The sequence below is a fragment of the Danio aesculapii genome, chromosome 2, assembly GCF_903798145.1.
Source record: "Danio aesculapii chromosome 2, fDanAes4.1, whole genome shotgun sequence".
Classification (NCBI taxonomy): Eukaryota; Metazoa; Chordata; class Actinopteri; order Cypriniformes; family Danionidae; genus Danio; species Danio aesculapii.
In genome coordinates this window covers 44,613,362-44,640,993 of record NC_079436.1, presented here as the reverse complement: position 1 = coordinate 44,640,993, position 27,632 = coordinate 44,613,362, and the positions used below count along the sequence as shown (strand labels likewise).

Below are 27,632 nucleotides of genomic sequence, written 5' to 3'. Positions count from 1 at the left end.
ACTGCAGAATGTAAACCTGATAATAGAAATACAGTTGTTTTAAAAAATACAGATATTAAACAGGCAGTTCTCTAGACATTTGGAAACGGAAAAACCGTGACGCATTACTAGAAACTTTATCTTCCTTGTGTTAACTTACCATCATGTACTTGAATAATATATAAATTATGATATGTGACATATGTTATTGTATGTATTATATGTACGTTTTGTGTAATATCCATAAATATAATTATTTAAATATTTTATATAAAACGGCAAGGAAAAACAGTCAGCCTTTTCTTAAAAAGACGCCACCAGCTCCATCTTGTGGTCATTAACCAAGCAGTGTTTCGTGCGCATTATTTTCTGTCATCGACTGGAAAGCTTTGAGGGTCATACAGACACAATATTTTACACATCACATACAGTATTAATAGTGCATAATATGTACTCTTCTTGGATCAACTTTCCATTTGAACTTCAATGTAAGTAAATTGAATTTCTCAGCAGCACTGGCATTAGTTTTTTATCAAGACAAATAGAGACAAACCATTTTGTATTTAATCAAGTTTTGTCAATACAAACATCGGTAGTTTAATCCATTAATTTTCATACACTTCTTAAACATTTCAGATAGTTTGAGTTTGTCTCCATTAATATTTATGAAACCTATTTCAGGTTTTAAGGTACAAAATCTATGAAAGTTAGGTGATCTGGTTTTCGCAAATAAAAAGTCCACCATTTGTAACTCATAATTCACAATATGTACAGTTGAACAGTTTTAGAGACCGTTCACCCAAAAATAAACATTGACTCACTATTTACTAACTTTTAATTACAAACACTGTAAAAAAAATGCTGGGTTCCACACAATTTGTGTTGAGACAACATGAAGGAATTAAGTTACCCTAATAGTTTTTAAAAATGTAAATGGAGTAAATTGAGTAAATTGTGAAAACAAACTCCTTTTAGGGCAAAAATAATCCTTTAAATGGTTATAATGGCAATTCTCCGTAATGGATAGATGTTACACTGAACATCATCATTACATATTTGTCTTTTAAAACAAATTCTCAAAGCATTTATCAACATTTTTATGCCCATATACAAAGCAATCTAATTTCTTCTGTCCAAACACGAACAGATCGTTTATTTATTCCTACATATTTATTTCTTTAATATGCAACATTTAAGTTTCATTTTTCAAAAATGTATAATAATGTCATTACTAGTCAAGCAAGCAAATCATTGTTGACAATGTACGCTGTAAAAAATTCCACACAATTCCTTCATGTTTTCCCAACACAAATCGATATTTAACTTAATCATTTTTACAAATTTAAGTGGATTGAGCATAAAACAGTTAAGTTGCCCCAATGAAATCTCAAGAATTATGTTTTTCAGCTCATTTTGAATAAGTAGTTTGAACAAGCAACAAAAACTTTTTTTGAGTGAACCTTTATGACTTTATTTGTTGAACACATAGGAAGATATTTTGAAGAATGTTAGAAACGGCTGTCTAACTATTGGCATCCATAGTAGGAAAAAGAAATACGACGAGTTATTTAAAGCTTGACTTTTTATTCAAAGGCAATATTTAAAGATAAAAGAAATTAAAGGTTGCCAGATTGCAACATTTTAAAAAAAATCATTTTTGTTCAACAGAAGAAACTCAAACAGTTTGTGACAAATGAAGGGTGAATAAAAAACAACAATTTTATTTAACTAGTTGACAAGTTCCACGGATTTTATGTTCACTCAATTTTGCTCCTCAAAATGTTACTAGTTGTTTTTGTCATTATTTATTATCCTTTTATTAGTTGAACCAAATACTCAAACATTTAAAATAATGACCATGGCTCAATTTGTTTATTGGTCAAATCAACATTAGCTTTTCTGAATGTTGAATTTGAAATTATCCACTGATTTAATGTTTTACATAAGATATATTGATGTAGACACTATAAGTTGTCCTCTTAGCTAAGCAAGAACTTTCCTTAAAGGGATAGTTCACACAAAAGTGAAAACTCTGTCATCGTTTACTCTCTCTTTACTCATTTCAAACCTTTATGAATTTCTTTCTTCTGTTTAACACAAAAACAGATGTTATTAGAAATATGGGAAACATATAACTTACTATGCAAATCAGTGGTTTACCATTTTCAGCTTCTTCAGAACATCTTTATTTGTTCAACAAAAGAAGAAACTCATAAAGGTCTGAGTTAGGTTACCACTTCAGGGTGAGAAAATAGTACGTAGATTTTCATTTTGGGGTGAACAATCCCTTTAAAAACATCAGTTCAAGGACATCTGATACAAGCTAAACATTTGTCAGTTTCTGAACAAAGCACATAAAATCTAGGAATGATTTTTTGACACTTAAAGTCCTGGTTGGGTCAGTTGGCATTTCTGTGTGGAGTTTGCATGTTCTCCCCGTGTTGGTGTGGGTTTTCTCTGGGTGCTCTGGTTTCCCCCACTGTCCAAAGTCATGCGGTATAGGTGAATTGTAGGTGTGGGATAGGTATTGGCTGTAGTGTATGTGTGTGAATAGTGCGTATGGATGTTTCCCAGTACTGGGTTGCAGCTGGAAGGGCATCCGCTGTGTAAAGCATATGTTAGATAAGTTGGCTGTTCATTCCGCTGTGGTGACCACTGATGAATAAAGGGACTAAGCCAAAGGAAAATGAATGAATGTATGAATAATTGATAGCCTTAGAGTTTTTACTACCAAAACACACAGTATACATACATAACACCATAATAAACACAGCAAATGTATTTATGATAATATTCAAGTGAATTTCATTATAGCCTTGATTATTCTCACATTATTCTTAAAAAATAGACAGTCGAGCATCAGTACAGCTGGCTCATTTCAAAAGTTTCATCACAACAAACTCAACATCCCTCTCAAAAGTCTTCTCCACAGGTTCGAACACGCATCTTTATATCACAGGTGTGATTTCTGTGGGCTTGTTCAGCCGAAAGAACTGGACCAAAACCCTGCACAGTTCTCTATAGCGCAGGCCGTACAGATAAGGAGCGAAGGCTTTGGGCAGGACCAGCAGGACGTTACACACCACCAGGGACATCCACAGGTTCGCTCGGAGGTCCACGGTCTCACTTTTATGGCAAAGCATCAGCTCAATCACCAACACCAGCAGAGGACAGAAAGCCAAGAACAGGTGGAGGTAATGAATAAGAAAAGTTCCTCTAGCGCGGGACCAGGCCTCGCCTTTCCACACGCCTGAAGGACGGGTGCAAAAGTAGAGGATGAGATAACCAGACAACACCAGAAGTAGGATACAGATGATACCAGTGATAGTCAGGAGCATGGACACGTGCAGAGGGCGAAAATGGCTAACAGTTAAAACAATCAGCAAAGGTAAGGAGCAAAGATGGAGGGCGCATGGACCAGTGCTATGGTACCACAAAAACATCCCAACAGCAGCTGCAGGAAAAAAGACTGAGATGGCCCAGATGATGGCAACTGCTCCGTAGGTTCTCGAGACGGGCCAAACTGCAAGGTAGCGAAGAGGTGCCAACACCGCAAAGCAGGTATCCAGCACCATTGCTGTAATACTAAGCACCCCACAGCTGTATAGAATTGCTGATAGGAACAGCAGAACAGCACACGGCCACTCGGTCATCAGCACACCAGCCGAATTGATGCAGGCACTCAAGATGATCATACAAACGAAGAGCAGGTCACTGAAGAGCAGATTGGCTAGGAGAAGGTATCGGGTTTGCTGCCGAAGGTTGACACGGGACATGATACGCACTAGAAGAACCGGAGTGGTCAACAAAATAGCCAGCAATGCCAAAATGGGGCACACCTGAAGCACCCTCATGTGGCAGGGAGGGAGGAATCCATGCCATTCGTGCGCAAACATCTCCGCCGGGCTTTCGGAAGAGTTCGAAGAATTGGAGGAAAGCCTGTGAAGCTCGGCTCGACCTGATTTGTTGTACCAATTGCCAAAGGAACAAAGCAGAGATAAGAACAGATCCTCCGCAACTAGGTAGAAACGCTCCGACTTTCCCTCCATCAAGGTCTCCATCTCTTGGCATGTGTTTGTGCATCTAATCCAGGACAGAAAGAGCGATGGATGCGCATGGGTAAATGCATCTCTCTCTCTTTACTTTTTTTTTTTTTTACAGACAGTGGTGACAGATGTGGATTTGATGGTTGCCTTGGAGATGGAGAAACAGGTAAACAGCACTTCACAGCTAAATGGATCAGAATGACACTCTGGGATTTGCACCAATGCATAAATATTGATATGCCTTCCTAGAATCCGAAGTATTGCATAACATTTACACTGTTATTTTTGGAACTGATTGACTGTTTAACTTGGAGGACTAAGTGGCAGACTGGTTAAACATTGAGCACTTGGAGGAAATTGTTAGAGAGGAAAAAAGACAATCGTGTAAAAAACAAAAGCTGTAATGTAAATTTATTTGTTTTACCAACAGAACAAAACAGCGTTATCGTATTGACTTTTGCACACATGAGTTTGAATCAATATTGTGAGCATGAATAACAACATATGTACATTGATAAAAAAGACGATCTCATGATTCATGGGTGTTTTCTGTTTATGCATGCTTTTGAATCACATTAATTTTGTTGAAAATTTAACTCTGCATATTTAACAAATGGATTTTGTTGACCTTTGTTGAAGTTTGAAACAATTGATTGAACAAGAAATAACACAAATGGAAATAAATATGTGCAATAACAGGAAAAGGACTGGCAACCGGTTTTTGTACCAGTATCAATAACAATACACTGACCACTTTGCAGAGCAGATATCAAGCTCTCATAATGCAAAACGAAAGTATAAATAATGAGAAAACATACATGAATCACAGGGTTTTTTTGTGTAGCTGGGAGATTCTCACAAAAAATAAAAAAGATAGAAAGCTAAATTTCCTTAGTCGATTTAATATTTTCAAAAAATCTTTCTTGGTCTTAGATGACACAAAATGTGCTTTATTAATATTACTTTATTATTATTGTATGTTATGTATTGTGTATTTATATAGAGCATTTATCATGTATGGCTATAGACCCAATGCGCTTCACAATCATGGGGAGGGGTCTTGACTTGGAAGATGCGACAACAGCCACAGGACAATGATGTCAGTGCGCTCACCACACACCAGCTATTGGTGGAGTGGAGAGGCAGTGATAGAGCCAATTCGGTGGAGGGGGATGATTGGGAGGCCATGATGGGTAAGGACTAATGAGGGGAATTTGGACAGGACACCGGGGTTACATCCCTACTCTTTATGAGAAGTGCCATGGGATTTTTAATGACCACAGAGAGTCAGGACCTCGGTTCAACATCTCATCCGAAAGACAGCGCTCACTAACAGTATAGTGTCCCCTTCACTATACTGGGGCATTAAGACTCACTCAGACCGTAGGTTGAGCACCCCCTGCTGGCCTCACTAACACCACTTCCAACAGAAACCTAGTTTTCTAATGTGGTCTCCCATGCATTTATTGACCAGGCTCAGCCCTGCTTAGCTTCTGAGATTAACTGGCCTTAGGCTGAGGGGTGATATCTGATTAATACATTTTCCATGATGCCTGCAGGCTAATCTTCATAATGATTATGAAATTTATTTGAAAAATATTAGGGTTAATTATGTTTTTAAAAAGAAAAAAAAATTGTTGTTGGACACATTTTGTAAGATTTCCCCAGTTACACTTGATATAAATTTTTGTTATGATGAATAACTGCACAAACTGTATTAAGTTTTTTTACATAAATAAGAAAATATATTTAAAAAAATTAATATACATAACATGCGATCATGTTAATAGTTAAATATTTCACATTTTTTCATTTAAAACTAAACATAGAATGTTTCTTTCGAAATCTCTTTCCAGTAGTTGCTTAAAGTCCCAGTGAACCGAAAGCTGCGATTCTTCTTCTTTTCGTAATGTGACGCAATTTTAAATGAGCAAACGATGCATGTGGCTTGTTTTTCTACCGCAGGCTGAATGGACATTGTAAAGTAGACATTTAATTCAGAAGGATCAGGTTTTAGAAGAGTTATTACAACCTAACAAACATCTACTCACCATTTCTGTCTGTTGTCAAAACTGACAGTTGGAGCAGTGTTAGCCATGCCCATTATCTCAAAGTTACGTAATCTGATAAATTAATTTAAAAACTAGCAGGAAGTGCATTTTCAGATTTCAATTAAAGATTAGAAGGGCAAACTATTTTTTATGACTGTTTTCCCATGAAATTAAAATAAGTCTTTTAGATGTTAGTATCTGTATTGTTAGTTTTTAGGATATCTATAAGCTAGTGTGCTCCAAAACATTGACAACATTCATGTTTTGAAGATATAAAACTGATAAAAACATATAAAGTAAATAAATAGTTTGTCTCTTCTGCCTAAATGGACCAACGGTTTTATTCACGTCACCTCATACAACAGTTTCTCATCAAATCTTGACCAATCAAATGCTCTCTAGCAACTGACATGCTCCGCCTCCTTCAAGCCGCTTCTCATTTGATGCACTTGAGCTCAACCACTCTCACTGACAGAGCTAGTATTGGCTGTTTTTTTAAAGGGGAGGAGCTACACTATGTCCAATCTTCTGTTGGTGTTTCAGATTACGTCAAACATCAAATAAAAATGCAGATTTCAAAGCACTTAATGGACCTTTAAACTGAATCCTCCAATGATAGACATTCTCTGCTTCAAGTCCACCTCTCTAGGCCGCACTCCTCTGACTCTGATGTCTGGTTTTCCACAACACCTGCTGAACGGTCTTGTAAATCTCCCGATAGCGCAGGACGTACAGGTAAGGAGTGCAACAGCGTGGCAGCGGCATCAACACACACATGTTCACCAAGTTAATCCACACTCCCAAATCATCCTTGGCTTCTCTCTTTAACAGAGCCAACTCAACCGCAAAAACCAAAGCAGGAACAAAATACATGATGAGTAACAAAGTGTGCGCCAAAAGCGTCATACGAGCCCTCGAATACCGACTTCGCCATATCCCAGAAGTCCTGGTGATGATGTAGAGATGGATGTAGCAGTATAAGATGAGAGCAGTGCAGAGGCTGACAGCGATAATAAAGTACAGAGGAACGCCAACTTTCATCTTCTCCTCCAATGAGTGCAAAGCGATCAACACCAAACACACCGGCCTGCTCTGCTGGTCCTTTCCCATCACCACCTCAAACATCACCAATAGTGAAACCGGACACACTGCCGCAATCACCCACATGCTCATAATGATCTTCCTGGCCCGGGACGGCGGGAGAATTTCTTTGTAACGTAGCGGCCAACGTACCGCTACGTACGTATCGACGACCATCAGTGTGACGGTGAGTACAGATCCGCTATATGTCATTACCATGCTAACCATCATAAACTCACACAGAGGGGCAGGCAAGTGAAGGCCTACCGAATTGCAGGAGACCATCGACAGGTTTACGGTAAGGAAGAGCATGTCGGCCCAGAGGACGTTAGCAAGGAGCAGGTAGCGGGTTTCTTGACGTAGCGAAGCAAAACAGAGTACGCAGAGGAATAGAACGGGATTGACTAGCATCGTGATGGAGGTTAGCAGAACCGTGGGGATGAGGAACATGTCCATATTTCTGCTCTCCATTATGATGTACCAATCTGCAGAGATGTTGACGATGAATGGCTGAATCATGTTGACGTCCGAGTCTACTGTCAAGTCACTGAGAGAAACCGTTAAGGTGAAGGATGGTCACTTTTATGGATGGTGGAGCACATATATAGCTTCTTTACCTAAAGAAAAAACAAACAAACAACCATGAGCACAGAATTATGAACCATCAAGATTAAAGTTATTAGTGCTCAGAAAAGTTAGTTGAAGGCAGAGTGCAAACTACAGGGGGGTTTGGGGGGAATAAACCCCCCTAATTAACGCTTAATTCACCCTGAAGGACATTAAAACAAGATGTATGGAGGGGTCAGCCCTTTAATAGTAAGAAATAGCTTTCACTGATCTATATTGTAAATATTAATAATTAAAAAAGCATCACATAAATATACATCTGACCCCCCTATAAAAGTTCATACCATTGTGAATGCATACTCGCGCCAATCAATGTTAGAAAACATATCATTCAACAGTCTGAAACTGGCAGTTCTAGAGCACAGGTAGACATCTTTAGTATTCACAAAACACGTTTCTTGTAAAATAGGTGTTTATATTTGCATGTAGCCTAAAAAAAGAAAAATTAGACAAATCATTTGTATAGTTTCACTTATAGTAACCTCTAAAATAGACACGAAATATCTCTCAAAACACTGAAAACGTATACATTTTATTAATAAATTGGATGTAAATTAAATACATTCATAAATTTGATTCACTGAAGCATGTATTACTAAACTACAATCAAAAGAGTTGACCCCCCGATCCCGATCGTCAATGTATAATTTGCACACTGGTTAAAGGGGACCTATTATGCCCCTTTTTACAATATGTAAAATAAGTTTTTGATGTTCCTAGAGTTTGTATATGAAGTTTCAGCGCAAAATATCCCATGAATAGTGCTTTATAACTCTTTGAAACGGCCCCTTTTAAGCTTCGATCCTATTTGTGCCATTTTGGTGACTGTGGCTTTACATTCAAATTAGATTGTGCTCTATTTCAAAAGAGGGCAGAGCTACAAATGCCTATGTGTCAGCATAGCGGCAGATACAAAAACAAGACTAACGTCCTATGCTAATGAGGGAGAGATCGTCACTTATGGGCAGGGCTTTTCCCCTCTGATGACACTTACCAAGGGTGAATGTCAATTAAAGTGTTTCTGCTGACTGTTTTTAATCAAGCGTGACAATAAAAACTAAAATGAATACATTTTTGCGATTGGTAGCTGGTTATATTCAGACTGTTGCCACACAACTGTTTAAACCCCTTATAAAAGTGATTTTGCATAATAGGTCCCTTTACAGGTAATGAACTATAGTTTCGCATTACTTCTTAAAAGTACCTAAATGTGATACTTAGTTACTTTTTTAAAGGTTCCGTCACTGTAGTGTTACTTTTTTCACCTGGCTTGCTTGTAATATTAAAAAACTTTTCATTTTTGACAAATGTAAGGTACTTTTACACTAAGGTGGCATGAATAAAAAAAGGGAAGTGAATAAACTTCAGGCTGAAGGTAATATCAACCCATGTCTGTGTAGTTGAGGGCCCAGAAGCAATACTTTCAGTAGTGCCAACTCTCTAAATTGCATGAAAAATAGGATGCATGGATCAGGGTGGGGCCAAGCTGGAGTCTCTCTCTGATCCCCCGGGCTCTGCAATGGTTGTATAAATTCCAAATTGAACCAAAGCAAACGATTACAATTGGCTTAAGAATGGCAATGAAAAATTGGGAAACGTGTCAACCAGCAGAACCTGGGATTTAAAAAAAGGAGGAAAATTGGATGCCTGAAATTTAAGTAATGATTTTTCCTTATTATTTTTTTAAGGGATACTGAATCTATTTTTTAACAACAGTCAGTATCATGTTTACACATCTGCACTTAACCCTAGATTTCACTCAACATGTAGAAAGGAGAGTCGTCTGTCTATAAATGGGAAAACAACTAGTGATAAATTTGGAAAAAGTACTTGAAAATGAAAAGTAATGCATTACTTTGCTAGTTACTAGTAATCTACTTGTGTAACTTGCCTTACTTGCAGTTATGAATGCATTATCCCCAACAGTTATAAAATAACAAATAAACAGTTAAGGCCGTCAAGGTGGCGTAGTGGGAAGCACAATCACCCCACAGCAAGAAGGTTGCTGGTTCGAGCCTCGGCTGGGTCAGTTGGCATTTCTCTGTGGAGTTTGCATGTTCTCCCAGTGATCGTGTGGGTTTCCTCTGGTTTCCCCCACAGTCCAAAGACATGTGGTATAGGTGAATGGGGTAAGCTAAATTGTCCACAGGCCTGATTTCTTCTACTTAATAACTGTCTCAATGACTTGGATATTTTAAAACAGCACTGTTTTTGTCAACTAGCAGCTTCAAAAATTAAGGATTAAACGTGTATGTGTGTGAATGAGTGTGTATGGATATTGATGGGTTGCAGCTGAAAGCATCCGCTTTGTAAAACATATCCTGGATAAATTGGCGGTTCATTCCGCTGTGGCGACCACAGATTAATAAAGTGACTAAGCCGAAAAGAAAATGAATGAATAATCAGTGAAAACTCTGGCCTACATTCACTTTAAATGTTTTTAAAAGTGCAAAATGTTACTGGGTGACACTAAGTTTTCAGATATATTCTGAGTGTTTTTTGTTAATGCTCACGTGTTCAGGGAAATAAGCTCCTCTTGAGTTCATCTGTTTTAGTCAGCAGTCTGATAGCTAAATTATATGGTATTAGTATAATGGCATAGTACAGTATCATATGATCTTTAATCACTTTGGATGAGGCTTCATAAAAAAATCAAATATACGAATGTAATTTTCAAACCATGAATAAATATTGACTTATCCTGCACTCTAAAGATTTTTTGTGCATTCAAATGTTCTGTAGAACAGGAATTTCCCGTCTTCTAATGCTGCCAGCAACAGACTAACAGTTGTGATGTAACTGAACTTCAAAACAATACAAACATTATACAAGAAATTGAACAACATGCATTTTTTAAATATTAAATTTGCAGCAAACTACTCAAACACAAAATATAAAGAAAATATGTTTCTTTCAAATGGTTATCTCTTAAAAATATGTGTAAATGTGGGAGAGAAAAAAAGAATGTATTCTATCGTGATGTATTTTGCATTTGCAAACACGATGCATTAGTTTAAAATATTTACACACTCCCCAATGCATGCCAAAAACAAACTTGAGCACATTAGCAGGGATAAATGATCTATTCTCTCAATTGCTTTCTTGGGCACTTTAAAATGACGGTTCTCCAAAAAAATAGTTTGTCATCTTTTACTAATCGTCAAGACATTCTAATCTTGTATAACCGATTTCTTGTCTTTTTTTTAAATCTAACATCTTTTTTAAATGTTAATGTGTCAATCACATTCTTCAAAATATCTTTTGTCCGTTTGATCTATGAGAAAAGTAAATCATAAAAGTGAGATAATAGTGAAAACAAACTCAATTTTGGGGCAAAAATATTCCTCTAAATCAGTGGTTTTCAATTTTTTTTCACCAAGTACCACCTCAGAAAAAAATAGCCTTCCAAGTACCACCATAATGACCAGTATTGAGATACAGTAGCATAGTAGGCCTAATTAAGCAGTTAAACATGGCAGATTAATTCCTATTATTAAGAATATGTATTATTGTCAGCCACTTTAAACATTATAGTTAGTTTGAACATTAACACTGTAATGTGCTTACAGGTAAATAAAACGTCAACATTTAAATTAAAATGTGCTTTTAAAAGTTAATTAAAATGATACAGTTCTTAAAAATTAAAAAGAAAAGTGTTGTACTTAACTGTAAAGCATTTACAAATATATTACGTTCATATCTATCTTCACACTTCTGATTATTAATAGCATCCAGTACATATATTTGTCTATTGGTAATCTGTTCATAGTTAATACAACCTGTATATAATGTTCATAGCATTCATTTATTAATATTACCTATAGTTTTTCTATAATTGCACTTTATAACTTATAGCTATATCCTGCACTTGCTGCTATTGCACTCCTGGTTAGACCTAAACTGCATTTCATTGCTTCGTACTTCTACATGTGTAATGACAATAAAGTTGAATCTAATCTAATGTAATCTATAATAGTAGCCTATTCGGTAAAACCTGATAATGTTGCTCGGACCTCATAAATATAGGGTATATGGCCCTGTACATACGGGGGCCCTAAGCAGAATAGTTTTAGGGCTCTACTTTGCTCTAACAGTGGAGTATTGCCATTGCAAACCAGCCCACAATTTCATTTCTTATTAAATACAATCAATGAAAGACAAAAATAAAGCCTGATTTCTTTTACTTAATAGCAGTCTGAATGATTTGGACATTTTAAAACAGCACTGTTTTTGTCAACTAGCAGCTTCAAAAATTAAGGATGAAACAATCTTTAATAAAAGGACCAGTGATTCCTACTTTGCATCCTTCTGGCGTGTTAAAAACTTATTCTATTAATTTAGCAAACATATTGAAGATTCTATAAAAGGTTATAACAGCTTAAATTCAGTTTTTCCAAATTATTCATAAAGGATTCACAGCTAAAATAATGCATTGCTTAGAGCTTTTGTCTTGTTTTTTTGTCCAAATATATTAAAATTCTTAAATCAAGAAGCATTTTCAAGACAAGCAAAACATAGTGTCTTATTTTAAGAAATAATATGCCAATTTTTTTATTTTTTTTAGATTTATTTTTGGCCATTTTGCCTTTATTAGATAGGACAGTATTTAGGACAGGAAGCGAAGTTGGAGAGAGAGAGAGGGGGTAGGGAAATGTCATCAAGCCGGGATTCGAACTCGCGACGCCCTGACGTGCTACTGCACCATATGTTGACGCGCTAACCACTAGGCTATTGCGCCGACTTAATATGCCAATTTTAAGGGAGTTTTTCCTTAAAACAAGCAAAATAATCTGATGTCTAAAAGGAAAAACAAGATTATTTTGCTTGTTTTATGGAAAAACCTCACCTAAAATTGTCATATTATTTCTGTAAACAAGACATTGTTTTGCTTGACTAGAAAATGCTTCTTGATATAAGAATTTTTAGATATTTGGACTAGAAACTAGACAAAAAATCTAAATAAGAGAAGCATTTTTTTAGTGTAGGTGTTACACTGAACATTAATCAACAGTAATCATTTTTATGCCCATACCAAAAAAAATCAAATTCCAAAGTCCAAACAGGAACTTAGTTATTCCTACATATTTATTTTTTTAACTTAGAACATTTAAGTTTAATTTTTAAAAAAAAATGAATAATGCTATTAATAGTCAAGCAAGCAAACTGATGCAAAAAATGTACGCTGGAAAAACTTTACACACAAGTACTTCATGTTGTCCCAACACAAATCTATTAAGTTAACTTAATAGTTTACAAATTTAAGTGGATTGAACATAAAACAATTAAGTTGCCCCCCCCCCCAAAAAAAAATCTGAATCGTGTTGTTTCAACTCATTTTAAATAAGTTTGAACAAGTCATTTTGAGTGTATTAGCTGTGTATTAGAAACTCATTTGATACACATTTCAAACACTCCTGTTACTTCCATCCGAGTTTTACCAACAAACAGTCACCAGAGGATGAAATAACAATAACATTGACTACCAAATCGATTAAAACCACCGACATACCTGTTCCACACACATCCACATCTACAGTATCCTCCGCTTCCATCCAGGCCTCCATTAGACTAATGCGGCCGCAGATCAATACCTCCCGACGCTGTGCCTGTTATCAGCGAGCAGGCGTTTCACTGATGCGCACAGACCTGTAAACCATCACACAGCACTAACACTCTCTCGCCTCTCCATGGTTACTCGGCATTTGGTGTAAATTGTGCTGACCCTCCCCACGACGGGCTGGTCAGATAAACTAACACTAACGCCATTATTACCTCCGTGTCCCTCAGCACTACAATGCACCTCATATCCGGAGGTAAAAGCTTATAAAGCAATAAATGAGATGGAGGATTATACAAACAAATAATATACAAAACTGCTGGCATGAATGTAGGACTTGCACAACTGAAGCTTGTGCGCTAGTGGTTATCTTGTTGTTATTGATGCAAAACTTGATGCATCAATAGTAAACATGCAAAATAATTCAACGGAATCATGAAGCAATTATTATTTGTTTTAATTTATTATTTTAATGTTTATTTAAAGGGATAGTTCACACGAAACATTCATTTACTTGTTTTAAACCTGTTTGAGTTAAGGTATTTGGAAGAAAGCTGAAATCGGTTACCATTGACTTTCATAGTAGGAAAAACAAATACAGTGGAAGTCAATGGTTACAGGTTTCCAGCTTTCATCAAAATATATTATTTTGTATTCAACATTAGAAAGAAACTAATAAATGTTTGGAACAACTTGAGAGGATGAGTAAATAGTGAATATAATTTCGTTTTTGGGTGAACCATCTGTTATTTTGAAAAACGTTTGTAGCTTTATGAAAAAACTTGTAACTTTTTACTGACCACTGACTTTTTACTACACTTACCTGACAAAAGGCTTGTCATCGATTCCAGTTGTAAGAGCAACAAATAACTTGACTTCTAGTTGATCATTTGGAAAAGTGGCTGAAGGTAGATTGTTTCTGATGAATCATCTGTTGAACTGCATCTCAATCATCATAAGTACTGCAGAAGACCTATTGGAACCTGCATGCACCCAAGATTCTCATAGAATTCAGTCAAGTTTGGTAAAGGAAAAATCATGGTTTGGGGTTACATTCAGTATGGCGCGAGATCTACAGAGTGGATGGCAAAATCAACAGCCTGAGGTATCAAGACATTTGTGCTGCCCATAACATTACAAACCAAAAGAGAGGGCAAATTCTTCAGCAGGATAGCGCTCCTTCTCATACTTCAGCCTCCAAATCAAAGTTCCTGAAAGCAAAGAAGGTCAAGGTGCTCCTGGATTGGCCGGCCCATTCACCAGACATGAACTTTTTTGAGCATGTCTGGGGTAATCCAAAGAATCTTGATGAACTCTGGGAGTCCTGCATGAATGCTTTGCCATTCCAGATGACTTTATTAATAAGTTATTTGAGTCATTGCAGAGATGTATGGATGCAGTCCTTCAAGCTCATGGGAGTCATACACAATATTAATTTCTTTTCTACTGCACCGTGACTTTATATTTTATACTCTACATTATTTCTGTTAAGGGAAAAAACTTTAGCCTCAGCAAAGTCAGACCTTACTGGCCTAATTAAATTATTAAAAATCATAAAATAAGCGTAATCTAGTGGCCTTTACCTTTCACATGAGCTGCTTCCGATACCAAATTGTCAACTAGAAGTCCAGTTATTTGTTGTTCCTAAAACTTCAAAAGGTAAATTGTTACAGGTTTTCAGCTTTCTTCCAAATATCTCAACTCAAACGAGTGAAGGGTGAGTAAATGGTGACGGAATGTTTTCTTTTGTCTGAACTATCCCTTAAAATAAATATATATCAATGGTCAAAATAATCATGTTAATGGTTACCGGTTTCTAACATTCTTCAAAATATTTTCTTTTGTGTTCAACAGGAAAAACAAAACAAAAAAACTCATAACAGTTGAAATCTTTGTGTGAAATGTCCCTTTATTGCTTCATTTTATGTTGCGCTTATAATCAGTTTTCTAGTGAGGCTTCCTCCTGTGCTGATCATCATCTTCATCATCATCATCATCCACCTCCTCCTCATCACTGCTGTATTCATCTTTGTCTTCTTCCTCCAGCTCTCTTGCCATCAGCTTGCGGAAAACATTGAACTCTTCTGCATTTGCGGAGGCGACCTGCATCAGAAATGTTTCCTCAGAGGCACAGAGGATGTCTTTGAGCAGAGGGTTGAGGATGAGGGTTTGGCCCTTTTTGTCTGGCGTCTGGTAAAGTCCTCTTCTCTCCAGAAAACTGTGTCGACACCGCAGCTCAGACACAGGTAATCTGAACAGCTTCGACTTTACCATTTCTGCCTGCCGAACGCCCATACGGAAATATGCATACTGTGGGGCGAAAACAAGCTGACCGTCAGTTTGCTAGTATAAAATAGGGCTGCATTACACTGGGAAAAAGAAATTGACATCGCTTTATTTAGGTTATTTATACTGTGACTGTGATTTGAACAACTTCACATGATTTAAATAACTTTAAAATTTGAAAATAATTCATTATATTATACCAACTGCGGAGTCAGATGAGTCTCAAAATTAATACATTTACAAAATAAAAATCCATACATCCACAACACAATTAACATTTACAAAATACAAATTGTAAGTCCAAAACATGATTCAAAAGTACGCAAATCCAATTCGTTAATTCAAAACACGATTCAAAAATAGTCAAATCCAAATTGTAAATTTAAAACACGATTCAAAAATACGCAAATCCAATTCATGATTACAAAACATGATTCAAAAATAAGCAAATCCAATTCATGAATACAAAACATGATTCAAAAATAAGCAAATCCAATTTATGAATACAAAACACGATTCAAAAATACACAAATCCAATTCATGAATTCAAAACACGATTCAAAAATACGCAAATCCAATTCATGAATTCAAAACACGATTCAAAAATACGCAAATCCAATTCATGAATTCAAAACACGATTCAAAAATACGCACATCCAATTCATGAATTCAAAACACGATTCAAAAATACGCAAATCCAATTCATGAATTCAAAACACGATTCAAAAATACGCAAATCCAATTCATGAATACAAAACACGATTCAAAAATACACAAATCCAAACACGATTAAAAAAATACACAAATCCAATTCATAATTCAAAACAAGATTCAAAAATACACAAATCCAATTCATAATTCAAAACACGATTCAAAAATACACAAATCCAATTCATGAATTCAAAACACGATTCAAAAATACACAACTCCAATTCATGAATTCAAAACACGATTCAAAAATACACAACTCCAATTCATGAATTCAAAACACGATTCAAAAATACACAACTCCAATTCATGAATTCAAAACACGATTCAAAAATATGCAAATCCAATTCATGAATACAAAACACGATTCAAAAATACACAAATCCAATTCGTGAATTCAAAACACGATTCAAAAATACACAACTCCAATTCATGAATTCAAAACACGATTCAAAAATACGCAAATCCAATTCATGAATACAAAACACGATTCAAAAATACACAAATCCAATTCGTGAATTCAAAACACGATTCAAAAATACACAAATCCAATTCATAATTCAAAACACGATTCAAAAATACGCAAATCCAATTCATGAATACAAAACACGATTCAAAAATACACAAATCCAATTCATGAATACAAAACACGATTCAAAAATACACAACTCCAATTCATGAATTCAAAACACTATTCAAAAATACACAACTCCAATTCATGAATTCAAAACGCGATTCAAAAATACACAAATCCAATTCGTGAATTCAAAACACGATTCAAAGATACGCAACTCCAATTCATGAATACAAAACACGATTCAAAAATACACAAATCCAATTCATGAATACAAAACACGATTCAAAAATACGCAAATCCAATTCATGAATTCAAAACACGATTCAAAAATACGCAAATCCAATTCATGAATTCAAAACACGATTCAAAAATACACAAATCCAATTCATGAATTCAAAACACGATTCAAAAATACACAAATCCAATTCATGAATTCAAAACATGATTCAAAGATACACAAATCCAATTCATGAATTCAAAACACGATTCAAAGATACACAAATCCAATTCATGAATTCAAAAAACGATTAAAAAATACGCAAATCCAATTCATGAATTCAAAACGCGATTCAAAAATACGCAAATCCAATTCATGAATTCAAAACACGATTCAAAGATACACAAATCCAATTCATGAATTCAAAACACGATTCAAAAATACACAAATCCAATTCATGAATACAAAACACGATTCAAAGATACACAAATCCAATTCATGAATTCAAAACATGAATCAGGAATACACAAATACAATTGATTTGGCGAAAATATTTATGGTTTCTACTTGTGAATTCACAAATTGTGTTTACAAATTGTATTTTGTAAATGTGAACTGTGCTGTCCATGTATAAATTATATTTTGTAAATGTATTATTTTTGAGACTGATCTGGTTCCACAAATTACAAGCATAGTTAAATACAAAAGAGCAAATGTTATAGACCATTTTAATGTAATTATCCCATTAGCCCACGAATATTTCCTGCTTGTCATCTAACTATTTCATAACAAATGGCAATTAAATAATAACTTAATGTTAAAACAGCTATCACAACATTTTTTTTATCAATATGTGGACCTTTTTGTATTCTCTGAAGCTATGGAAATGAATATGTAAAACAGGAACTACATTAGTACCATTGTTATTGGTGACATCGCTCGAAATGGTCTATGAATGAAATAAACGGTGTTTTGTGGATCTTAAAATATTCAGGTACAAAATTAGATGATCAAATGTAAAAAAAATAAAATAAAATCATTAATAATTTATCATATAAATAATTAAATACATTTATCCCTTGTTAAAGCTACAAATATTATAATTTCTTGTGGCCAAATGCTTTCATCTTCCTTGAAAAATTCAAAATTGCAATGACAAAACATGCACACAAAAGCAAGCACACCAATCTGGTGGTTGGGGGAAAAAAAGAAAACACAAATGAACACTGCACAAAGGCTGCGTCCGAAATCGCCTACTACTCAGTAGGTACTGCATTTGAATTTACTACTTAATCGTTAAAAAAGTTCGTTCTATACAGTATGAATTCGAGTAGTAGCTTCACTCCCATTCATGAATTCTCTTAAGGTGCATCATGGGATAGCGTAGTGTGCATTGGATGCACACTTCAGAATCTCACTGGAAGTGGTAGGTCATCTGGGTACTTCTCGCATACTGTTTTTCGAATTCTATGAATTTGGACATACTACTCGGCTCGCATACTGTTTTTAGCGTACTATATAGAATGGAAGCATGCGATTTTGGATGCAGCCAAAGACTCCAAAAGTATCAAAAATGTACATCACACACAATGCAAAGTTTTGGAGCCTTGGTGTTGTCAACTATATATACAGTCAAGCCCAAAATGATTCATTCCTCTGCCAAATTCTGTCTTAAAGTTGTTCAAATGCAAATAAAAGCTTAGAAATATTTTTTTCCACAACGATGCCTCTTGAACATCATCTAATTGTCTTTCGGAAGTAGGCGGTGTTATTTCAGATGAAAAGAAACTTGCTGGTTGAGTTTAAATCAGAGTTTGCCAGAGGTATGAATAATTTCTGGCTCGACTATATATAAAATGTTCTTTTCATTTGTTTATTAATTGTTTTATTCGTAGTGACTACACAAATGATGTGTCTGGTCAGATATAATTAAGATCCGGCATATGCTGTTATTTGACTATTGCAGACTTTTCAGTGTTGATGCTGAAACGATACATTGTGCAGCATTTCTGTAACAACTTCAGTGACCTGCAACAGCTCATACAACAGCAAAATGTAATACATTCACAAAAACATTTTTTGCCCTCAAATGTTCTGGCATCATGTGCTCTCGTGAGACCTAAAAAACACTCTCTGTGAAAAAAGCATGCTGTACCTGAACCTTGTACTCTAGCTGGCCCAAATCCTCCTCCAAAACCTCAGGAGAGTTTCGGAGGATTTCTGTGACTTGTTGGGTGGTGAAGTGGCATTTTTCTTTGAGCAATCGGGACACTGCGTTTACCCTTTTTAATGGCAGGACCATGACTTTAGGGTAGTGACTGATCATCCTCTGTAAACTACCTGTGGACACATTTCAGACTTTTCATTAAGAAAAACTTACAACCAAATACTGAAATACACTTAAACACTGAGCAGAAAAAAGCTGCATAGAGAGAACAATGTACATGCAGTCATGATCAAAAGTATTGGCACCCTTTGTAAAAGTGAACATAAAAACTGTGGAAAATACATCTACATTATTTATAAGAAACCTTCACTTCCTATTTTACATTACAATTCGCAAAGATTGGAAAGACATTGCCTGATCTGATGAGTCTCGATTTCTGCTGCGACATTCGGATGGTAGGGTCAGAATTTGGCATCAACAACATGAAAGCATGGATCCATCCTGCCTTGAATCAACGGTTCATGCTGGTGGTGGTGTAAAGGTGTGGGGGATATTTTCTTGGGGCCCATTAGTACCAGTTGAGCACCGTGGCAACACCACAATCTACCTGAGTATTGTTGCTGACCATGTCCATCCCTTTATGACCCATCTTCTAATAAATTCTTCCAGCAGGATAACGCGCCATGTCACAAAGCGCGGATCATCTCAGACGGGTTTCTTGAACATGACAATGAGTTCACTGTACTCAAATGGCCTCCACAGTCACCAGATATCAATCCAATAGAGCACCTTTTGGATGTGGTGGATTGGCTGATTCGCATCATGAATGTGCAGCCAACAAATCGCAGTCAATGTGGACAAAAATCTCTGAGGAATATTTCCAGTACCTTGTTAAATCTATGAAGGATTAAGGCAGTTCTGAAGGCAAAAGGGGGTTCAACCCAGTACTAGTAAGGTGTACCTAAAAAATGGCCGGTGAGTGTATAATGAGTGGCATAAAATGATTATAAAATGACAATAATATTGTTTATTGCAATATATTTTGGTGCAATAAATCATACAACAAAAATAGATATCATGACAGTTCTACTGACCTAACTTTCTAATTTATAAGCATCCTCACCTTCTACCAATCCCATCTTCCTCAGATTAAGGATGCGCTGCTGCAGCTCTGCACCTTTAGCCGAATACACCTCAGGACACTTCTGCAGTATTTTCAGCACGCTGGAGGGATTGAAGCCCAAGACGAAGAGCGCTGTGAGAACTGAAGGCACGTGTTTGCCATGGCTCTTCAGGGCTGCTTCATGCATCTCCTCGGCTTGAGTCTGTGAGAAGCCCATCTGAAGTAAAGAGCATAAGGTGAGCTGATTCACAGGGCTGTGGGGCATCTGACCGCTGTGGGACGAGTTCACATGACGAGGCTCTTGCTGTGTGGAGCAGAATGGCATATGACCTCTGTTCACCACTACAGGACATGCACTCCATCTCCACAGCCATCGCACCATCTGACAAACACACAGAGACAGAAAAAGAGAGAGAGAGAGAGAGAGAGAGAGAGAGAGAGAGAGCAAGCAAATGTTGTTAATTTCAATTCACAATGATCAAAATATCAAACCATTTGGTAGTGAATGCAGCTTATGTAAAGAGGATTCAATTTAGTGTGTGTATTCACTATATGTTGATCTGACAGAAGGAAGTAACTTAAGGAAAAACACTGCTGATTTGTGTGCAATTTGACTTTTAAAATAGTTACTGATATTTTGTGTCACGGGGATGGCCCCAGTCTTTCTTACGTGTATTTATGCAAACATAAAATAATATTACAATATTATTTTGGGTGACGCAGTGGGTAGCACGTTTGCCTCACAGCAACAAGGTTGCTGGCTCAAGCCTCGGCTGGGTCAGTTGGCATTTCTGTGTGGAGTTTGCATGTTCTTCCCACGTTCGCGTGGGTTTCCTCCGGGTGCTCCGGTTTCCCCAAGTCCAACAATATGTGGTATAGGTGAATTGGGTGTGCTAAAATTTACCATAGTGTATGTGTATGAGTGCGTATGGATGTTTCCCAGTTATAGGTTGCAGCTGGAAAGGCATCCGCTGTGTAAAACATAAGCTGAATAAGTTGACGGTTCATTCCGCTGTGGCGACCCCTGATTAATAAAAGGACTAAGCTGAAAAGAAAATGAATGAATATTATTCTGAACTGTAGCTACGTGGAAAATATGTGAAAAGCGTGGTGAAAAGCTCTTATAATCTTTACTCAGAAAAACTAAAACACGACGTAAACTTCATTTCGTATTCGACTCGTGAATATTTTGAGAGGCTAGAAATATATTTAGCTTCAGTCGCGCAAAATGCTTTTGTAAAAAAATTGCTACAGAAGTGTTTTTGAGCAATGGATGGATCGTTGGATTTGCTCTTCAGTGTTTTAACTCATAGCAGTGAATATTAAACCACATTGAACTAAATTAAACTTAAACACTGAAAACTCTTCTATGTGAAGCTGCTTTGACACAATCTACATTGTTAAAGCGCTACAAAAATAAAGATGAATTGAATTACGAATGAATGACGGTCACCTTGAAACGTTACTCTAAAGCATTGAGACTGCCTGCAAATTGGGTTTAACGTTATGACATATGGAATTTTTTGCCAAAAACCAAGAGTCCTAAGGCAATTCTTTTTAAATGGTTCTTTATATAATAAATAAATTAATCTCCGGTTCCAGTCAGTGAATGACTGACAAGAATCCGCGGCTTACAAAAGAAACGCGGTATTTTTACAATTTCTGCCGCAACCGTCGAAGATCTAAATTTGTCGTCTAATTCTATTATTAGACGCAAACATTTCTTTTAACGTTTCGTCTGTACCTGTTTTCTGCATACATGTGAACCCATATCTGTGCTGCGTCAAAACACACCCGACCCCGGAACAACAACCAGAGCTCAAAAGTTCCGGATGTCTGAATGACCGGGAAAACGCCAGACTAATTATTAAAGTTTTTATTGAAGAATTTTACTGACATTAACATATAATGGAGGCTTTACAAAGCCTGTGCGCATTCTTAAATAAAACCAGAATTATCAACAGCCGAAACGAACTGAAAATACACCAATAACTATTTATTTATAGCATAAATACTGAAATGTTATAAAAAATTATTAAAATATTCATTATTTAAAAGTTTAAAAAATGAACCTAAAAATTATTTTAAAGCTCTGAAGGCCTAATAACAAAATGTCTTAATGGTCAAGTGAGTATCATTCAGGTCTAGTGCACGTGCCGCATGTTTTAACAGGACAATCCTTCAGCTCAACTCCACAACATTACAACTAAGAGCATAACCGCATTTTTAAAACCATAAGAGTGAAAAACACAAGTCTTTTGATAAATACACTCCTGTTCCTTCACTAAACACAGAGATAAAGCAGTTTCTTAGCAACACAGATGGCCTTCATTCCCAGTGCCACTTTTGCTTTGCTCTTTGGCCGGACTAGAATCATCAGCAGCAGCTGGACGGACAGATCCTGCATTAGTGCTCATGGTGACATTAGATGTAATGTCGTAATTAGCTGAGCTGAACGCATTAGTGTCTCTTTCACAACAGAGGCTCACTCATCGGTGAGGTATTTCAGCAGCTCGGACTGAAGCGCTGCCATGGTTCTCCTCTGCTCCTCGTCCTCCTCTTCATCATCATCGTCTCCTATTGGCGTGTCTTCAGACGAGCTCAGATTGTCTTCAGAGTTTGCGTAGAGGACTTCTGCTCGGTGCACACATGATGAGTTGGACTCTGGGAGAGAAATAAGTATGATTAGTCTTTTATAAAACGTGCATGACATGATCATTCTAAGATATTTTAAGACCAAGCAAAGAAATTACAATGAACAATATGAAAGAAACAGAAAGTTAATATATTCTTTAAGTGTGACCCTGGATCACTGATCCAGTCTTGTTTTGCTTGCGTATATTTTTGGCAAAATCCAAACATACATTCATTAAATACGATCAATTTTTCTTCATGCCAAAAATCATTAAAATATTACAGAAATATCATGCTTGGTGAAAATATTTAGCAAATTTCCATAACTCAATTTTTAATTAGTAATGAGAATTGCTAAGTGCTTCATTTATTCTAGTTTTAAAAGGCAATTTTGAACCCTCAGATTCTAGATATTTAAATAGTCGTACCTCAGCTAAATAATGTCCTATCTTGATTTTATATATTAATAGCATCGATAGTTTATATTAATAGAAAATATATTTATTCAGCTTTCAGGTGATGTACAGTTGAAGTCCCCTTGAATTATTATCCCCCGTTTATTTTTTTTCCCCAATTTCTGTTTAACGGAGAGAAGATTTTTTTTCCAACACATTTCTAAACATAAGTTTTAATAACTCGTCTCTAATAACTGATTTATTTTATCTTTGCCATGATGACAGTAAATAATATTTGACTAGATATTTTTCAAGACACTTCTATACAGCTTAATGTGACATTTAAAGGCTTAACTAGGTTCATTAGGTTAACTAGGCAGGTTAGGGTAATTAGGCAAGTTATTGTATAATGATGGTTTGTTCAGTAGACTATTGAAAAAAAATCAGCTTAAAGGGGCTAATAATTTTGGCCTTAAAATGTTTTTACAAAAATTAAAACTGATTTTATTCTAGCTGAAATAAAACAAGAAGATTTTCTCCAGAAGAAAAAATATTATCAGGCATACTGTGAAACTTTCCTTGCTCTGTTAAACATCATTTGGGAAACATTTAAAAAAGAAAGAAAGAAAAAATAAAATAAAAATCTAAGTATTGATTTTTATAATTCTGACTTCAACTGTAACTTAAAAAAGAACTAGACACATATTACTGGTTTTGTGGTCTGTGGTAAGAAATTTACATTTTTCCGGAAAAAAAAAAAAAAAAAAAGTTGAAAACAATCTAAAGTTTGAAAATACAACTGTATTAATACAGTTTCTTTAACAAAAAGTTTAAATAATTCCTCACCCAACTATAAGAACATTGAAATTTACTGTAAAACTTTACTGTACTTCCTGATCAAAAACCAATAAAAATAAACTACAAAAAAAAAAGTAATGTTTTAGTTCAGGGCAAATTCTTAAAAACACTTCAAAATGAAGCATGTTCGTGATTAAAAGAAGATATATCTGGCTGATAATTCAAACAGAAAAGTCATTTTCAAAGCCCTTTGATTAAGGATAAACTAAACATCTTTCTAAATTTCTAAAATTGTTCATTTTGTATCTCATGTAATTATTACTGTAATTTGACTGCACTGCCCGCTCTACCAAATGGTTGACCATGTTTTGAATAATGACTGTTAAAGTCATTTAAAGAGTGACTGTTTTAAATAATGCTTTACACACAGAGCATTTTGGTTTACAAAAAAACAAACAAACAAAGATAATCCTGTTGCACTATCACACTTGATTCTGGTTTTATTTAAAAACAAAACAAAAAAAAGAAATGAAAATCTGAAATATTTTATGGCATACTTCAAAAAAAAATTAAAAAGATGATTTAGTACTCCAAATGTTTAATTTTGATTATGTTTTTAAATAAATTGGTCTTACACTTCATATTTTCTGATTCTCGTAGTATATATATTAATTTCAGTACAATGCTGTCAACCAGGCGGATATTTTAGAAATCATGGGATGTGTTGAAAAAAATGCATTGAGTGTGTTTAATAGCGATATTAGGAGTTAAGAAATGCGATCCAAAAATGTTTTGTTGGTGGGGTAGTTAAAGGGTTAAAATATTGTAAAATATTAATGTAAGTGATATTTACATTTAATACCATGGACATTAAATAGAAGACTTTCTGCTCTGACCTTTTTCAAGCCTTAAATTGTGAAAGGGTTTTACTGCATGGGGCAAATTAGCATTAAACAGTTTGATTGCTCTTTAACGCTAATTCGCCCCATGCAGTAAAACGCTTTCACAATTTAAGCACAATGTGAGAGGAAAATTCCTCAGCTGCTTTTACGACCAGCCAGCAAATTAAAAAATGAAACCCCAACAGCTCATGCCTATAGTGGCCAGCATAATCTAGCAAGAGCAGAGCTAGTAGTTTAGCAGCTAGTAGCTTTGTGTATTAAACAATGGCAAAAATACCAGTAAACTGACAACCATTAATATACTCTCCTCCCATAAATTTTGGATCTAAAATTGACAAGATAAGAGTCAAGATTTATTAAAAACATTCAGTGAAACATACGATTAGTTTAGCTGCATGAAGGAATATTTTTTGCAGCTAAACCTCTTGCATATGCATTTGTAAGAGCATCCTTAATGTTTCGCTGAATGTTTTTTTTAAGTAAATCTTGACACCAAATTGTTTAATAAAAGATGGTTTTGCGTTTTTAGTAAATCTGTCCCATTTACCATCGGAAGGAAAGATGTCTCTCCATGAGTACTCGGCTAGATTTATGGGTTGCTGGATCCACTGCGACTGCAAGAGCTCCTCCAGATTCATTCTCTGATCAACCGCAGGATGCAAAAGACCAGCCAACAGCGCATACAGATCTAAAAGCAGAACAAATCAAGATGATTATAGTTGTAAATCCATGACGCGCGCTAATAGTCATGCGTGTAGTCAGTTTTCATGGCTGTGATGAGGCAAAATCTTCAAACCTGTAGATATCTCGCACGGAGGGTTGAGTCGGGCCAGCAGGGTTTCTTCCACACTGCAGAATGGGTTTTCACTAAACAGTAAAGTGTATAAGAGCACTCCTAGAGACCACATCTCCAGCTCTGGTCCCTCATACCTATATATGCAAAAACAAAACATTGGCTAAGTGTACATTTACACAACTAGAGATTTTTAGGAACAAAAACTTTCATCTGATACCAATATTCATAATTTTTATACGGTACTAGCTAGTTATTTTTCCTCTAAATTCATTTGACAGCATATTGATTGGATGCATTTAACATTCAACTGTCCAACATTTTAAGAGAGATACAAGAGTTCAAAAGAACATTTTTAGCTATTCATTATTTCTTTAAACAGCATTAAACTTTTATTTGATGTTTAATATAACATATTTATTTAATAAAATTAACTAATATAGCCAGTGCTGTTACCATATGTAAATTGTACATTTGGTGGCTCTATAAAAGTATTTATTAAAAGCGCAGCCCGTTTCTTTTATCGTTCAAGATGTTTTAGCTGAAACTAACCAACTGTGCTGACTAGGGCTACATTGCAATATTAAATTTTTCTTTGCAATATATACTGTCATGCTTTATCTATACACTTTCACCAAATGATTGAATAGCACCATTTAGAAATAAGTAATAATCAAGCTTTAAATGTACCATTCAATGGATTCTCGCTATTAGCAATCCATTACCTATGGCTTTTGTTTCAACAAACTCCTTTGCTCCTTATGAATAGATATTAAAGGTAGTTTAGGTCATACATGCCAACATTTGCCCCTGAAAGTCCTGGAGAACAAGAGGGGGGGGGATTAGGTTCAGGGGTGAGGTGTCTGAATAACACTGTTGAGAACTGGGTACTGAGCACTGTTGTGTTTCGGGCTGCCGCTGCGAGAGGATCCTATACCAATGTTGGCGACCCGGGGGTTTCACAGACCGTACCAAAATGCTGAGGGCTGAGGGGGAGAGGGTGGTTGAAATTTACGGTATAAATAACAAAATTGGAGGGTGGCGGGAGATGGGTCTGAAATACGGAGGACTCCTAGGAAAAACGGGAGAGTTGGCAGATATGGTTTAGGTATTGTGTAGAATTAGGGAATTAGAATATAAGATCATGCAGAATATTTAGTTTATAAGTACTAATAAGCAGCTGCTCAAATATAAATCAAACTCAACATTGCATATCTATGTGATGTAACTATTGAGGAAATATCGCTAAGTTACGAAGTATGCTATCCATCTCAAATGCAGAAAAACTAGTCCATGCTTTAATGACTTCAAGGCTGGATTACTGTAATGCTCTGTTTGCTGGCTGCCCAGCATCCTCTATTAACAAACTTCAGCTAGTACAAAATGCAGCTGTCAGAGTTCTTACCAGGTCTAGAAAATATGATCATATCACCCCAATTTTATCCTCCTGGCTGCCTGTGAAGTTTCGTATTGAATTTAAAACATTGTTTACCTATAAAGCTTTAAATAATCTAGCTTCTGTTTTTCTAACCAACCTTCTGTCTCTCTGCAATCCAACCCGCTCTTTAAGATCTCAAAACAATAGCAAATAGCAAAGTCGAGTAAAGGAGGTCAAGCCTTCTCATTTATGGCTCCTAAACTCTGGAATAGCCTTTCTGATAATGTTCGAGGCTCAGACACACTCTTGCAGTT

The 27,632-nt window shown here is 35.8% G+C and overlaps 4 protein-coding genes across 4 annotated transcripts in view; all 4 read right to left on the bottom strand.

The window, feature by feature from the left end:
• Positions 1–2,633: 2,633 nt before the first annotated feature.
• LOC130247276 (probable G-protein coupled receptor 148) lies at positions 2,634–4,040 on the bottom strand. Its single transcript, XM_056480522.1, has one exon. The coding sequence runs from the start codon at positions 4,038–4,040 to the stop codon at positions 2,928–2,930; it is 1,113 nt and encodes a 370-aa protein (XP_056336497.1). The 3' UTR covers positions 2,634–2,927.
• A 1,794-nt stretch (positions 4,041–5,834) lies between these two features.
• Positions 5,835–15,136, bottom strand: LOC130247294 (probable G-protein coupled receptor 148). Its single transcript, XM_056480542.1, has 2 exons — positions 13,293–15,136; positions 5,835–7,773 (listed from the first exon to the last, which is right to left on the bottom strand). Exon 2 carries the CDS (start codon positions 7,673–7,675, stop codon positions 6,722–6,724), a length of 954 nt encoding a protein of 317 aa, XP_056336517.1. The 5' UTR covers positions 7,676–7,773; positions 13,293–15,136; the 3' UTR covers positions 5,835–6,721.
• Positions 15,137–15,231: 95 nt separating this feature from the next.
• On the bottom strand, positions 15,232–22,217 carry mterf4 (mitochondrial transcription termination factor 4). Its single transcript, XM_056480534.1, has 4 exons — positions 22,163–22,217; positions 20,419–20,800; positions 19,284–19,468; positions 15,232–15,650 (listed from the first exon to the last, which is right to left on the bottom strand). The coding sequence occupies exons 1-4, from the start codon at positions 22,187–22,189 to the stop codon at positions 15,288–15,290; spliced, it is 957 nt and encodes a 318-aa protein (XP_056336509.1). The 5' UTR covers positions 22,190–22,217; the 3' UTR covers positions 15,232–15,287.
• Positions 22,218–22,356: 139 nt separating this feature from the next.
• The window catches only part of pask (PAS domain containing serine/threonine kinase), a 29,003-nt gene continuing 23,727 nt past the window's right edge, over positions 22,357–27,632 (bottom strand). The window contains exons 18-20 of the mRNA XM_056480512.1: positions 25,944–26,077; positions 25,695–25,835; positions 22,357–23,082 (exon numbers count right to left, since the gene is read on the bottom strand). Coding sequence (XP_056336487.1) covers positions 22,904–23,082; positions 25,695–25,835; positions 25,944–26,077 — 454 coding nt within the window. The 3' untranslated portion in view covers positions 22,357–22,903. The remainder of the gene's footprint in view (positions 23,083–25,694; positions 25,836–25,943; positions 26,078–27,632) is intronic.

Excerpts from the sequence above, each read along its gene's own strand:
- LOC130247276 (XM_056480522.1), bottom strand. The coding sequence starts at position 4,040 with ATGGAGACCTTGATGGAGGGAAAGTCGGAGCGTTTCTACCTAGTTGCG.
- LOC130247294 (XM_056480542.1), bottom strand. The coding sequence starts at position 7,675 with ATGATTCAGCCATTCATCGTCAACATCTCTGCAGATTGGTACATCATA.
- mterf4 (XM_056480534.1), bottom strand. The coding sequence starts at position 22,189 with ATGGGTTCACATGTATGCAGAAAACAG. Across the intron at positions 20,801-22,162 it reads CACATGTATGCAGAAAACAG|ATGGTGCGATGGCTGTGGAG; the intron begins GTACAGACGAAA and ends TGTGTTTGTCAG. Across the intron at positions 19,469-20,418 it reads GAAGATGGGATTGGTAGAAG|GTAGTTTACAGAGGATGATC; the intron begins GTGAGGATGCTT and ends ATGTGTCCACAG.